This window comes from Topomyia yanbarensis, chromosome 2 (assembly GCF_030247195.1).
Source record: "Topomyia yanbarensis strain Yona2022 chromosome 2, ASM3024719v1, whole genome shotgun sequence".
In the NCBI taxonomy this organism is placed as follows: domain Eukaryota; kingdom Metazoa; phylum Arthropoda; class Insecta; order Diptera; family Culicidae; genus Topomyia; species Topomyia yanbarensis.
In genome coordinates, this window is record NC_080671.1 from 343,116,739 (window position 1) to 343,131,392 (window position 14,654).

The 14,654-nt window shown below is 36.0% G+C and overlaps 1 protein-coding gene across 5 annotated transcripts in view; it reads right to left on the minus strand.

Annotated features, from left to right (window-relative positions):
* Positions 1–14,654, minus strand: part of LOC131684110 (uncharacterized protein ZK1073.1) — a 185,701-nt gene that overhangs the window by 78,186 nt on the left and 92,861 nt on the right. The window contains exon 1 of one of the 5 annotated variants that reach the window (XM_058966678.1): positions 13,739–14,394. The exons of the other annotated variants lie outside the window; for them this stretch is intronic. Coding sequence (XP_058822661.1) covers positions 13,739–13,786 — 48 coding nt within the window. The 5' untranslated portion in view covers positions 13,787–14,394. Of the gene's footprint in view, positions 1–13,738; positions 14,395–14,654 lie in introns of those variants that run through there. 5 annotated transcript variants of the gene reach the window in all.

The following is a 14,654-nucleotide window of genomic DNA, read 5'->3' on the forward strand; positions in this document are numbered from 1 at the left end:
AGCGAAACTTATTTACGCCACTTTACAGTTGTTATTGCGTCGCTTTAGTTCAGTCAGTAAGGGGGTGTCTTTGGTGAGTCAATGATAGTCGGTTCAAGTCTTGGTATTATTTAACGGGAATTTTGTTGATGGTCACTAACACATGCGTAAGGTATTTATAGTACGATTTATGACCGATGTACAATTCGATCGTGAACCGACCAAAGGGTGATATATCGAATCGAGAAAAATCGCTTTGAAAATTCGCTTCAGAGCATTAAATCATATTTTAACAGTGTTTGCATACTGCGCTTTTAAATGTAATAAAACACTTTAAAACAATATTAGTTTTCGGAAGCATAACTTAATTATTTTATATAATATTGTTTTCGTTGATAAAATTGAAAAAAAAAAACAAATATATATATATATATATATATATATATATATATATATATATATATATATATATATATATATATATATATATATATATATATATATATATATATATATATATATATATATATATATATATATATATATATATATATATATATATATATATATATATATATATATATATATATATATATATATATATATATATATATATATATATATATATATATATATATATATATATATATATATATATATATATATATATATATATATATATATATATATATATATATATATATATTTCGCCATGTGTTGTTATAAAATTAGGCCATTTTCGAGTCGTCTTCTTGTTTTGACGACACTCTATTTCGCCCTGCAGTATCACCAGAAAACAAAAATCAAGTGTGGCGTTCGCAGTGCTCGCCTGAGAGGAAAATTTGTTATTCCCCCCCCGGCCGAACCAGCATTTGTTTTTTTGTTTAGGGCGATTCTGTTTGCGGGCCTTATAAACAATGATGCTGTCAATTTTGCCCGTGTGCACTACCTTAGAAATGCAGAGGCATAACCCACCTGGCAGTTTGTTTACAGTTGAAAGTCGGATCCGCCGTCTTGCTTTTTAATGATTTTCACGAAGTATGAAACATTTATAAATGAATTTTTTATTTTTATTATAAAGTATTTATAATCCTCTTTAAGATATTATTCAAATCTCCGTTTGTTTATATTTGTTATTTGGGCCCATTTGTCGGTTCATGATCGAATTAATCACACGCGGTCGCGTTTCCTTTAGGGGAAGATGGGGTAAAACGCACCCTCGGGGCAAAATGCACCCCTTCCTTATATCGAAAACTACTGAAAATTTATAGAAAAGGGTAACACCAGTCGGAAGTCCGCCAAAGAAAACATACTTTGTCAAAGTTTGATAACCGTACGTCAATAGCAGCTCGAGAAATAAACAAAAGACAATAACGTGCTCTTCTCATGTCATTATCGTAACTCGTGCAACAAGGATTTTCAGCTCTTATAAATACAATTTGTATTATTATATCAGTGCATTCCAGTTCTATTTATACCGTTGTTCATTATTCTGTCGCACTATATATGAAAAATCTACTAAAAAATTCACTTTTTGCTAAATTTATATCTCTGCTCCATCGGGGGCAAAATGCCCTCTTCTTTGATTCGGCTGATTTTTTAATCGAAAACAGAAAAATTGTTCTGAAAACCTACTAATTGCATAACCTAAGACTATTTAATGGCACACTTTTGTGAAATCTCGTTAGAAAATAACACTACTTCCTTGTTCACCGAGCATTCTGCCCCGTTGTTGCGGTGCATTCTGCCCCGTTGTTGTAGTGCATTATGCCCCGTTGTTATGGTGCATTTTACCCCCGAACAGGTGCGTTTTACCCCGCTTATTTTTCGAAAGGCAATTTTTAATGATTTTGAAGAATCGAATTTTTTTCATGTTCTTGATTAGTTTTCAAAGTGTTATGATTGTGATTACAGAGGAAAATGTTGGCAAAACGATATCATTAATTAAATTCTCCCGATTTATGTTCTATAGCTGAGTTATGATCATATTTTCTTAGGGGGTGCGTTTTACCCCATCTTCCCCTATGTGCAGGGTAGTTAGGTATTTTGAATTCGACGCGTATTTCATATTCAAAAGCATATTTGACGAGATCCACAAGAAAAAGTTTCTCTTACTTTGGAGTGAATTCCAGAAATGCAAATATTTGATGACTATTTTTGGACTGCGTAAATAGTGCACTATTTGTTTTGGCAAGTGAAAACAAATATTTGATATTTCACATATGGCATGCAAAATGATAATACACGGAGTTTATAAATTATGTGTACACAAACTATGCCTTATAGAAAGATTCGAGTGTGCATCGAGCGGTTGACTCTTGTAGAGCTCCCTTCGCGTCGGTTAATTTTAATCATTTACGGCACAGTTTACTGCCTTTCGGTTATCGAAAGTGTGAATAATGGTGCAATTGAACGATAATATAAAGTGAAGTGGCTTATAAAAGCATTTTTCGACTGACGCGAGTGGTGACAGTGTGAAAATCTAATTTCGGCAAATGAAAAAAATCTTTTCCTCGCATTACGGGCCGTCGATTCCCGATGCAAGGACAGTAAAAGTGCACAGAAAACGTCTAGAAACACAGTGTACATTCTAAAAATAGTGAAAAATGGTTTTTCGAAAAATAAAATTCGATCCGAAAAGTGAAAAAATACGGCGATAAGAAAATTTGGCATAATCAAATAATTGGTGTTTCACCAGCGACTTGCGACTTGCGACTACCAGGTGTCGCCCCAAAAATCTTCACCCGAAAAATAGGTGGCAAACCAGCCGATCGGTGCTCAGCTAATTTCGTCCGCGTCCCTTGTCACCTATTTTTTTATTGGGTGTTCCATCGGCGGTGCTATCTTTGAAAATGAGCCGCCTTGGATATTCAACTGTTTTTTTGCTTTCTTATTTTATTGCAAATGAGTAGAGGTTTTGATTCTTTTATATTCGGGATTGCAGATATTTTGTCGCATGTAAATTTTGGGCGTTCGTTGATGTGATGGCACTGTAAGGGAACACGTATCCGCCGGTCGGCCAACTTTTCTTTGGACTGAGCAAACTAATTTCTATGTTTGTTTGGGGTTTGGTTTGTTACCAACGGGGGAACTGATCCACAGAGCATTCAATGTGCTTAGGGAAAACACATGGCCTTATTTAAGTGGAATGATGACTTCAATCATGTATAATGTTTGAGAATTGACAATTTGCGAGAGGGATCGGGGACCGGTTGGCAATTACCTTCAGTTATGTCCGCACGAAGAATAAGTGTTTTTCTGTCATGTTCATTGGTTAGCGTTCAATTCTATCTCATGCCCCCACGCGAGTCTGGGTCTATTGATGACATTTGGTCCTTGGACAGGCGACGACTGGGTGCTGTTGGCCTTCTGCCGGTGGTGGCAGAGTGAGGGGGTGCGAGCAGATCTGGCCGGGAAGACAATACCGTAAAGACGAATTGTTGTTCGGGGGTTGGCTCCAATGGGACTTTGATTTGACTGGTGTCGATGATCGCGGGTCGATGCGTACTGAAGGTTCGCCGTATCTGTTTTGGTGAATCTAATTTCAAGTTCCGTTATTGGTAACAGGCCCGTGCATCGGGTTAACTATCCTCTGTATTTCCCTTCAATGTTCGATATAATCGTTCGTATACGTGTATTCCACAAACAATCCAATAAGGAAAATAGGAAATACTTTCGTTGATTTATAACATCTCGAGCTATCATAACTCTGTCTGTATAACGTGTTATCACTCGGTAGTTTGCAACCCAAAAATATATCGTAGGGAAGGAATAGCAAAATTAGTCTAAATAATGTCGCAATAAATAGTGATCCGGCCCATTACGCAGATAAGATTAGCTTTTCTAGGCAATACTCCTACGGTCGGCTGTGTGGGGTTGGAATTTGCTTTTGTTTGGTAAACGTGGGATACTCTCGGTGGCCGGCTGCCCAGAGTTTGGAAAGAACCAAAAACTAAACAAGATCTTCTTTTTCGAGCGATCGTGTTCTCGAAGACTAAATAAACTACTACCTAGTGCTTTGCAGGTCGGATCGCTTGCTTGGAGCGAATCCTAGACCCTATACCCTTCCAAACCACTAACTCCGCGACACCTATGGAAAAGTCTGATGAACCTTCTGTATAAGATTCCGCATTTTATTCAAACGATCGCCGGGTAAAATCAGCACCGACACGAGAGAAACCACGAACAAATTCGTCGCGTGATTGAATATTATTAAAAATATAAGCAATGCTCCTTATAGCCGGCTATCCGGAGTTCAAGGTGCTCATTTTTCTAATCGTATTAATACAACAAATAAATTTCCCAAATTCTCAGCAGCCGGCTGCCCAGAGCAATTATTACATGATAACGTTATTGACACATTTACTAACAACTCTCCCCTTCCCGTGATACATGTGGAGATGCAGAGGATTCCTTGGTCTCTAGTAGCAACATGTATCGGACTAACATTCCTTCCTTTCCCAGAAGATCTGCATTCGGACGTAGCCGGCGTCGGTATTGATCAGCATGCAGGGATCAGAATAGATTGTACAATGTGGCTCATCATGTTATTCCCAAGCATGTTGTTCCAATGAACATTTTGCAACCTAATTTGGTTCTGGTCAATAATGGAGTAGCAACTACGGGCGATCTCTTATGCTTATGCTTATGCTTATGCTTATGTGTACACAAACTATGCCTTATACCTTGAATTAGGTATAAGTACACCTTGTACGGTGTACTTATACCTAATGATGAGTAATCCTGTTTTACAGAATTATTTTTTCAGAAAATAGTAACAGAGTTCGTGTCTTTAGCAAATTTGTTGAGACTTGTAGTTGTAGTCATGAATATTAACCTGAGAAAATTCACCATAAATACTTCTTGGACGATATACCGTCAAAATTATTTTATCAAATGATGCGCTGTTTAACGTTTGTAAAACTCATCGAAGATACTAAACCTCCGAAATTGGCGGTTTCAAAATGATGATATCTTGACCTTAAATTACTGTTTTTGAACATTTGACCTATACATATAATTGATCATATAACAAAAATCAAATGCTCATCAAAATCGATCAGAAACTGCTAGAGTCGAATGGAAATCATCATTTTTCATAAATTTCTCTCTACATTCGGAAAGTGTTATCCTCGTTATTAATCATATTACGTTTTCGTCTCAACTCGACGCATTCCCAAAATAAAAACCTGTTTTAATCCACCTAGTGGTGCAATTGTGCTTTTCTCATTTGTCCATATTACGATTCCATGGCTGGTTATGTTCAATACAATGGTGGAAATGAATATTACATGTTCAGTACGATTTGCACATACATACAATAGATCGACAGCCACGATCTTGAGATACTATGTGATACTGAAACATCGCTTGAAAACAGCGGCGGATCATGGAGAAAGATCCGTGAGGTCCAGGTCCTGCCGAAAATTTTCAACTTGTTAAGAAATTTTAAACTAGTTTTAATTTTAGAGTAGCAACCCCTCACTGCATACTCCGGGCCGGTATGATTGACGATTTTTAGAGTGATTGCATAACCTTTCTATATTAGAAAGTCAAAAATGTACCAAAGTCCAAAAAAGTCAATTTTTGTCAAACATTATTTTTTTCGAGTTTACATCAAATCTCAATGTTTCATGCATTTTGAAGTCATTTGGCATCAAAAATACAAAATTGATTTTGAAAATTTTTCATTTCAGTTCATATGGGAATTTGCTGTGTGATTGCACTTTTCAACCCATAACTCCGGAACCGGAAGTCCAATCAATGAAAAATGCAATAGCAGCCGATGGGACGGTTGTACCTTTCATTTGAGACTAACTGCGCAATTGTGCAAATCGGTCCAGCCATGTCTGAGAAACAGAGGTCACATTTTTTCCACATACACACATACATACACACAGGCATTTTCCGATCTCGACGAACTGAGTCGATTGGCATATGACACTCGGCCCTCCGGGTCGAGATTAGATTGACGAATTTTAGAGTGAATGTGAAAGGCAAAAACATTTTTGGCAAATGTTGAAAGTTATGCATTTTTTTTTTGATGAGCAGTTCTATGTTTCATAGACATTAAATCAATTTTAACTTAGCTTCCTATTAAATAAAGACCCTTATTATAGTGCATCTCTACAAAAGCGAGCTCAGTTTGAAAAGAAATCTGAGGATTATGATTGATTACAGAACTCTGGAATTTTCTATTGGATTGTTTTCAGGCAGGAATTTGATATTGATGCTTTTAGACAACTGTGAAATCAAGACCATTAGATCAGTTAAATATCAGGACCCCATTCTGACAATTTATCAAAAGTCCTCATGATGTTTACAACAACAGGTTATCAATCTACGGATCAGATAATTGTTATTGTAATATTGAATTAAATAAGTCAGCATCAATAAATTTTTCAACTTCAATCCATTTTTTTAGTGTGGTGGGGGGTAGGGGGGTTGTATGGTGTTCAACTCCAAAACCTTCTCTTGGCTACACCGTTGCTTGGAGTTATTTATTTCGCTTTTCATGTTCTAAGATATGTTTCAGATCGATCCGATGGTTATAATTAATTGCAGTCAGAAGGTTCTTCCAAAGAACATTTTTGCACTGATAAGTTATCAAGTTCCTTCCAGACAACTTGGAAGTGTTCGGTTATTACTTCTAGCGGTTGTAGATAGAAAAATGAAATACAAAATTCGTTTTATCGAAATAATGTTTGGGTTATTTCAATGGATTATTACTATATTGAACAATAAATAAGCAACAAAGAGTAATCCACAAACAACAAACCATAACTTTTAAAGTATTCAAAATAGATATTTGAAGTCTTCAGTAAAGTTATTTGCAAAAGTAAGAGCTACAAATTTGCTGAAGGCATCATTTCGATATAATCACTTCCAAGAAAATTTGTGAAAATATCTCACTCATAGGGGGATTAATCAGCAAAAGCACAATACCAAAAGAAAGGGCATATTGTCTCCATTAAATTCTCCGAAGATACTATTGACCTAAAATAAGCCGTTTTGGCGTTAATAATAGATTACATGTTTTTGGCCTTATTTCTGGCAATGGGAAATGATAAAAATCTTTCGTCCACATTTAATGCTAAATATCTCTTTTGATACTAGTCCGATTTCAACAATCTATAGCTTGTTCGAAAGCTATTCGTGCCTAAAAATATACAATCTAATGTTATTGTTAATCTATGTTGTCAATTTCGGCGGATAATTTAAAAAAAACGGCAAAAACGCCATTTTTACACATTCAAACATTCATATCTTGAAGACTTAACATCAGAATCAAAAACAAATTAATAACGTTCTTGCTGTTTGATAGGCCTTTCATTTAAAATTGGTTTGGATAAGATCGGTTCAGCCATTGCTGAGAAACACGAATGAAAGTTTGTCCGTTACATACACACACAGACACACACACGCACAGACATTGTCCCAAATCGCCGAGCTGAGTCGATTGGTATATAAGACTCGGCCCTCCGGCCCTCGGAAAAAATCTTGAAAGTTTGAGCGAATTCTATACATTTCTTTTATAAGAAATGTAAAAACATGTAATCTATTATTAACGCCAAAACGGCTAATTTTTGATCAATAGTACCTTGTGTTTTTGCTGATTAATCCACCTAGGAGTGAAATATATTCATAAATTTTCTTGAAAGTGATTGTATTGAAATGATGTCTTCAGCAAATTTGTAGCCCTTACTTTTGTGAATAACTTTACTGAAGACAAAATATCTATTTTGAATACTTTAACAGTAATGGCTTGTTCTTTGTGAATTACCCTTTGTCGCCTATTTATTGTTCAATATGGGTCATTCCACGCGAAGTGATCAAAAAATGATGCAAACTTGAAATCGACCTTCACGGATTTGAACAAAATTTGGAGGAATTGTTCATCAAGGGCCAATATATAAAAACCCAAATTTTTGTGTCAATTGAACCACCCCTCGGGTCATGGGAGCACCCCCCGTTTTGGCAAATTGCCTAAACCCTTGATTTTCTTTTGATCATATCTCTGGTTTTATTTACTCTAGAATCAAACCACAAGATGGCTTTTGAAGAAAAATATTATTTTTTGCCGATAGTGTTGCCAACTATGCAATTTTTTCAGTTAAATATTAAAAGTTAATTTTTCTCTCAATACGTATATTTTAATTTTGAAAATTTTAATGCCATCGCTTTCCTCAGACATTTTTACATAAAAAACACTTATCGTCCCAATATAATATGAGCACATCCTGAGATATACCGTTTTGAAGGGAAAAACTCCGATTTTCTCATATAAAAATCCATTTTTATTGGCCAAAATTGAGAAAATCTTCAAACTGTCATAAAAATCGACCCTGATCTGCTAGAAGCAAACCAAATACGAAGTTTTTCATCGTTTCTCGTCTACTTTACGAAAAGTTATGTTTGAACTCAGAATACTCAAGTTGGTTTTTAGTGTTGTGCGCTTGCGATTTTATATGGGAAATTGCGGTTTTTTCTCTTCAAAACGGTGTATCTCAGGATGCGCTAATATTATATTGGGATGATAAGTGTTTTTTATGTAAAAATGTCTGAGGAACGCGATGGCATTAAAATTTTCAAAATTAAAATATACATTGAGAGAAAAATTAACTTTTAATATTTAACTGAAAAAATTGCATAGTTGACAACACTGTCGGCAAAAAATAATATTTTTTATAGACTCCTTGAACAATTTTCTTCAAAAGCCATCTTGTGGTTTGATTCTAGAGTAAATAGAACCGGAAATATGATCAAAATAAAATCAAGGGTTTTGGCAATTTGACCCAAGGGGTGGTTCAATTGTCACAAAAATTTGGGTTTTTATATATTTGCCCTAGATGAACAATTCCTCTACCTCTGGAGGTCGATTACACGTGCCTTGATCACTTCGCATGGAATGACCTATATAGTAATAATCCATTTAAATAAGCCAAACATTATTTCGATGAAACGAATTTTGTGTATCATTCTTCTATCTACAACCGCTAGAAATAATCACCGAACAATTCCAAGTTGTCTGGAAGTACCTTGATAACTTATCAGTGCAAAAATGTTCATTTGCGCGAACCTTCTGACTGCAATTTTTCTAACTTAGAGCCATCGGATCGGCCCGAAACGTACCGGAAAATAAAAAGCGATATAAATAACTGCAAGCAACTGCGTAGCCAAGAGAAGGCTTTGGGGTTTAACACCATACACCCCACCCATTCTGATGCTTAGCTCCTAAGATATGGATGTTATTGAATTTTTCTTTTAACATTATGCTTTCACTGATTAATCCCCCTGTGAGTGAGATATATTCATTAATTTTCAAGATCTTGGCTTTTTGCTGGTGGCTGCGTTTTCAAATGCGCACTCAATTTTGACAAGTCGTTTGTACAGTGTCAACTTTGACAACTCGTCAGCAGTGTCAATTTTGACAAGCGGTCTCACCAGCCTTGAGTTTCACGGCTATCGTGTATCCTGCTTATTTATTTTCTCAATAAACGTTAAACGTCAAATTTAAAACTTGTTAGTTTATTTTCAAACGCCTTTTACAATGATTTTAATTGCTTCGCAAATTTATTTATAAGCATATTTTCAGCTGTTTGAAAATGTCGAGAGAATTCTGCGATTTGAATCTCTGCTCTTACATAAATTCATCACACATGAAATGACTAATAATAGCACATGAAACTTGCTTTTAAACTACCCGGAAAAGCATCTTCTAACGATACAGTACATAAACCTAGACCTAAACAATGTTTGTTCACACCTGATTTTGGATACAAATTTGAAGCAAAGTTTAGCACCAAGAATTGACAATTGTCAGCTACAGCTGCAGCTGCGTTTACCGAAGGAAGCGGTTGCAATCCACCTGACTTATTGGTATCGACTAGATTGAGTATCGCTGATTGGTTTCCTCGGTATAATAATCGCCCAATTACATTATAAGACCGATTAATTGCCGTATTGGTCGACCGATTTTTGTATGCCGATTGCGAGTAGCGAATAGTTTTGAATAGCAGATGTTCTGTATCCACATTTCGAGTTGAGTGCCGCTGTTGCATGGAACTACAGTTGACTGTGCGGATCCGTACCGAAATCAGTTTAGTTTTTCAACTGAAAAACAATATTTTTATTTGACGTTCAATTTTAGTTGAGAGCAAAAGTGAACGCCTATCACGATCAAAAAATTGAATCTGAAGAACGGTTTGACAAATTTGACAAGACTGATGATTTGTCAAAATTGACATTGGACGGACGACTTATCAAAATGGGGTGTGCATTTGATGACGCAGCCACCAACAAAAAGCTGAATTATATTGAGATGATTTATAGCTCTATCTTTTGCGAACAACTTTGCTGAAGACACCAAGTTTCTATCTTGTATGCTTTCAAATTTACAGCATGTTATTTATTGTTCAATATAGTAATGATCCGTTTTAATATACCAGCCGAATTTTATTTCGATAAAACGAAAAAGGATGATATCAGGACATATTTTGTACTTCATTTTCTACCTACCACTGCTAGGAGTAAGCACCAAACAATTTCAAATTGTCTGATTATGTCTTGATCACTTGTCAATGTGTAATCTTTTATTTGCTAGTATCTTCTGGCAGTTAATTTTCTAACTTTTGGCCCTCAGATCAATCCGGATCATATTTCGGAAAACAATAAACGAAATAAATGACTCTAAGTAAGTGGAAACAAAGTCATTATAAACTCGTCCACAAGAAACTTCTTCGAATACTGGCTACTTGGGGTTTATTTCAGAGGATATCTTTTGTCTATTGCATCGATCCACACTATTTTTGGTAGTTAGTTAAAAGAATAATTTCACGGTTTCTTTCAAAATTTAGCGAAGCTTCTTCCATTCGTTCATTTGTTTGGGTAATTTATATTAAAAAAGTGCCCTAAATTAATAGGCACAATTAAGGAGGTGGACTGCCTTGGGAGACAAAAAAGAGGCTTGCTCTCGAGATGTTTAGAAGGGGGAAGAAACATATACACATTTGGGAAGTTAAAATAAAAATTTTACTTGAAAAACTTCACAAAATGGTGGTGTAAAGGAATATTTCGTTACTGGAAAAGTGCAGCTGGTAGTTACGGTTGATATCAGTGAAACAACAAAATTTCCAATTTACATAAGTAAGTATACCTTTTGTTTGCCGTACCGTACCCGTTTTTCCGCAGTCTTCTAGAAATTTCATTTTTGACATCAATTTTTGATACTAACGTGACACAGAAATGGTTAAAATGTTTGTTAGAATCTTAAGAAATCTACATATATTGTTGTGATTTATCTATCGCCATAAGTAAAAAAAACTCGATTTTTTCGATCTTGTATAGCAGGACACCTCGTCAAAGGTTTATATATGTAGCGTATCGACATAGATTAGAAAATTGCATTATTTTCTCTAACACTCAAAAAGGCAAGCGAAAATTGTGACCTAAAGAAACTTCGCTCCTAAGATCCAATGAAATCAAAAGCCTCAACCGGAAAACGCTCGATAATTTGTATTTCAATTTACAAGTCCATCGAAACTAGAAAACTGTAAATAGCTGGGCCTGTGAGACCCCTTGCCTTTTTGAGGGCTAAACAAGATTGCAAAATTTGATCAAGGGTTTACACCACTGTAAAGCACGAGGACATAGGCATACTTCGGAAATTTTACTTAATGCAAGGTAAAGATAAATCGAGATCCCGTAAAATGCGATTTATAATACTAGTTTTGATGTACAAAAACTAAAAGTGTCAAGTAATTTCAACACAATATTGTCACTGGACAACATTTTCAACATAAAACGATAGAAAGACGATATTTTGATTTTACGCGAAATAGCATTCTTTTTAATAGAAAAACGCTGAACATTTCAAAAAAATTTATATAAAATTGCTTATTTTAAAAAAATGCAAAAAAATGAAATCCTACGTATGTCGCTGGAGAAAGCAATTTCGAATACATTGTGAAAATTTCAGAACGATAAAAAAAATTTTTTGATTTATTTTTCCGGCCACTGCAAAAATGTGGTTAGAGAAAAACACAATTAAAGTTTTTAGTAAAATCAGTCATGTCTGAATATTACTAAGTACTTGTGTGAATATTATCAAAAGCTTAACCACAGAGAACAGACATCCATGATCGAACAAATATTTATAAAATGTGTGTAAACATTTGAATTTATATACGATAAAACACTAGCGCCGCCACACCAACCTATCCCAACTATCCGTCAAATCCATTCCGGAACCGGTTCAGAATCCTGAATGCATTCTGGATTCAAAGAAAAAACCGATTCCGACTCAATCACTTGATGCATTTGAGCTGGATTCCATACTGAATCCACTCCGAAGTCCGAACCGGTTGCGGAATGATTTGACTCGGTAGAGGTACAACCGCTGTCAATTCAGTCGAACTAAAAAAACATGACGACAGTAGCGCACCTGGTTTAGATATCCCAACTACCTTCGAATCGTTAGAAATTTTTACACAAGTTGAATTCTGAAGATGGACATCTGTTCTCTGTGGCTTAACCATTATGATTAGTGGTGATGGTTCAAATCAAAATCCTTTTTACAACCACGAAATATGTTGCTCACTATGAGGTCACTTTCAGAAAAATTCGATATCGAAATAATCTCGTTGAGGTAGCGTGTTTTCAAGAGCTGCAATTTCAGTTCTAGTTCTCAAATCGCCATGAAAATTTTAATAAACGCTATTAATGATATGTACTTCAAGTATACGCAACATTTTTTTTTTTTCATTTTTTGGGCCAGCACACATACCTAGTTCCTAAAAGCAAATTTAGTTTTTCCTTAATAATTATATTCACAAAGCATTAGTACTAAGTGGATAGTTGGCCTATTTTAAAGGTCATTTTTTTTCGTTTTACCTTTATTTTGATTGGACTTTCGACATTACTCGCAAAAATGATGTCCCATGCTAATTTGATCGACAAAATATCCGATGTTCATTTGAACGTTTCTCTGAGGCCTACCACTGTCCCATGCTATCAAAAACCTCGCAAAATATCACGTTGTAAATGTTCTCAATCGTCATAATATCCGAAGAGAGGGATAAGTATCATAAGAAATGTCTCATCACACTGTTAGGTGGATTAAACTCGTTTTTATGTATAAAACTACCTAAGAAATACAGTGGCATAATCATTTTCAAAAGAAAAATACACGAATTGACAAAAAAATTAAATTTAAAAGTCAAGACATTTAGCTTCAAAATAAAAAAAAATGAAAATCTAAATTCTATTCGGTAGATAGTTTGTACTTTATTTCCCAAAAAACAGCTCAATTTCAGGCCTCGAGAATAGAGGACCCCCTTAAAAAACAAACTATGCCAAAGACTCTTTCCTCTTCCGTTCAACGCTATTGCAGTTCATGGATGATCCATAAGGTACGATGATCACACCAAAATAATTGAGATAAAATGACAAAATCGGGGGAAGACTAAATCGAATCTTCACTGTAATTCGCCGCATAAAAAAATCGAAAAACTTGAGGGAACATTTCCTTCCGTACTGAGTTTGTTATGAATTTTCCATCATAATGGAGGTAAAGGGTGCATTGATTGTTGCAAACAGTTCGACTCCTCGATTGTGGTAGTTTATAAAGGATATCGAGATCGAGTTTATTTATTCATTCAACATCTTGGTTAGAAAGCTACAAGACGCTCTTTTTCGGCAGAAAGCATTCCTTTGTAAAGTACCTGTGTGCATACATATATCAAAAGGAATGAATACATACATGCACTCCTTTCTGTTGGGGCGTATCGTTCTGCTTGGCCTTATCCATTGTATCCACTGTATTCGCTTAGACTGGTACGTAATACAATTTTCACCGACAAGTTTTGCGAAATATGCCCTGCGGTTCAATTCTGCACGACACAAACGAAATTTGACGCACGCCTTTCACCACTTTGTTTGACCTTCAATATAACTTTGCCACAAGACAAACCAAATGCTTAATGCGTACAATTGTGCCACTATCCTACCGCCGCCGCCTATTGTTCTACGCTCTGATGAGATCCAACAGAACCCAACCGCAAGTCGACAAATTTTCACACGCACAACTTCACCACAGCAATTTTCCTGAAACGCAATTTAGGCGCGCAAAGGAGATCAACAATCAACAAACACCGTACTGGACTTCCTGTTAAGCGAACACACTTTTCAGACACAACCACCCTTTTTCGTCAACTGAACGCCCTTTTGCAGACAGCTTTTCCTCTACATCCGCCGCACGACGCAATTCCGCTCTCTCCACAACCGATTCAAGATGCTGGAAGCTGCAATGCCACCTCTTACAACCCAATCCTGCTCTACGGATAGATCCTTAACGGTATCAAAAAAAATCCGAACCGACAACTATGAGTGATTAGACTGAACTGAAACTCGACCAGATAACGCTGAAGCCCGAGGACGCTAGTTCCTTTATCAAACCATATTTCCCTACTCTCGCTGCGTGCCCGCTCGACCGAGAGAGCGTGGCTCCATTTGCGAGTAGCATTACTTCCGCACTTCCGTGTACGCCACAACAGAGAATTCCTGGCATTTTTCACCTACACACGAGGAACCGGTCGGTCGGCGGTGGGGTGGTGTTGTGTTGTGGTTCTCTTGCTCCAGTTATCGATTCAGAATTTTCCCGCGCTCAAGCTTATCAC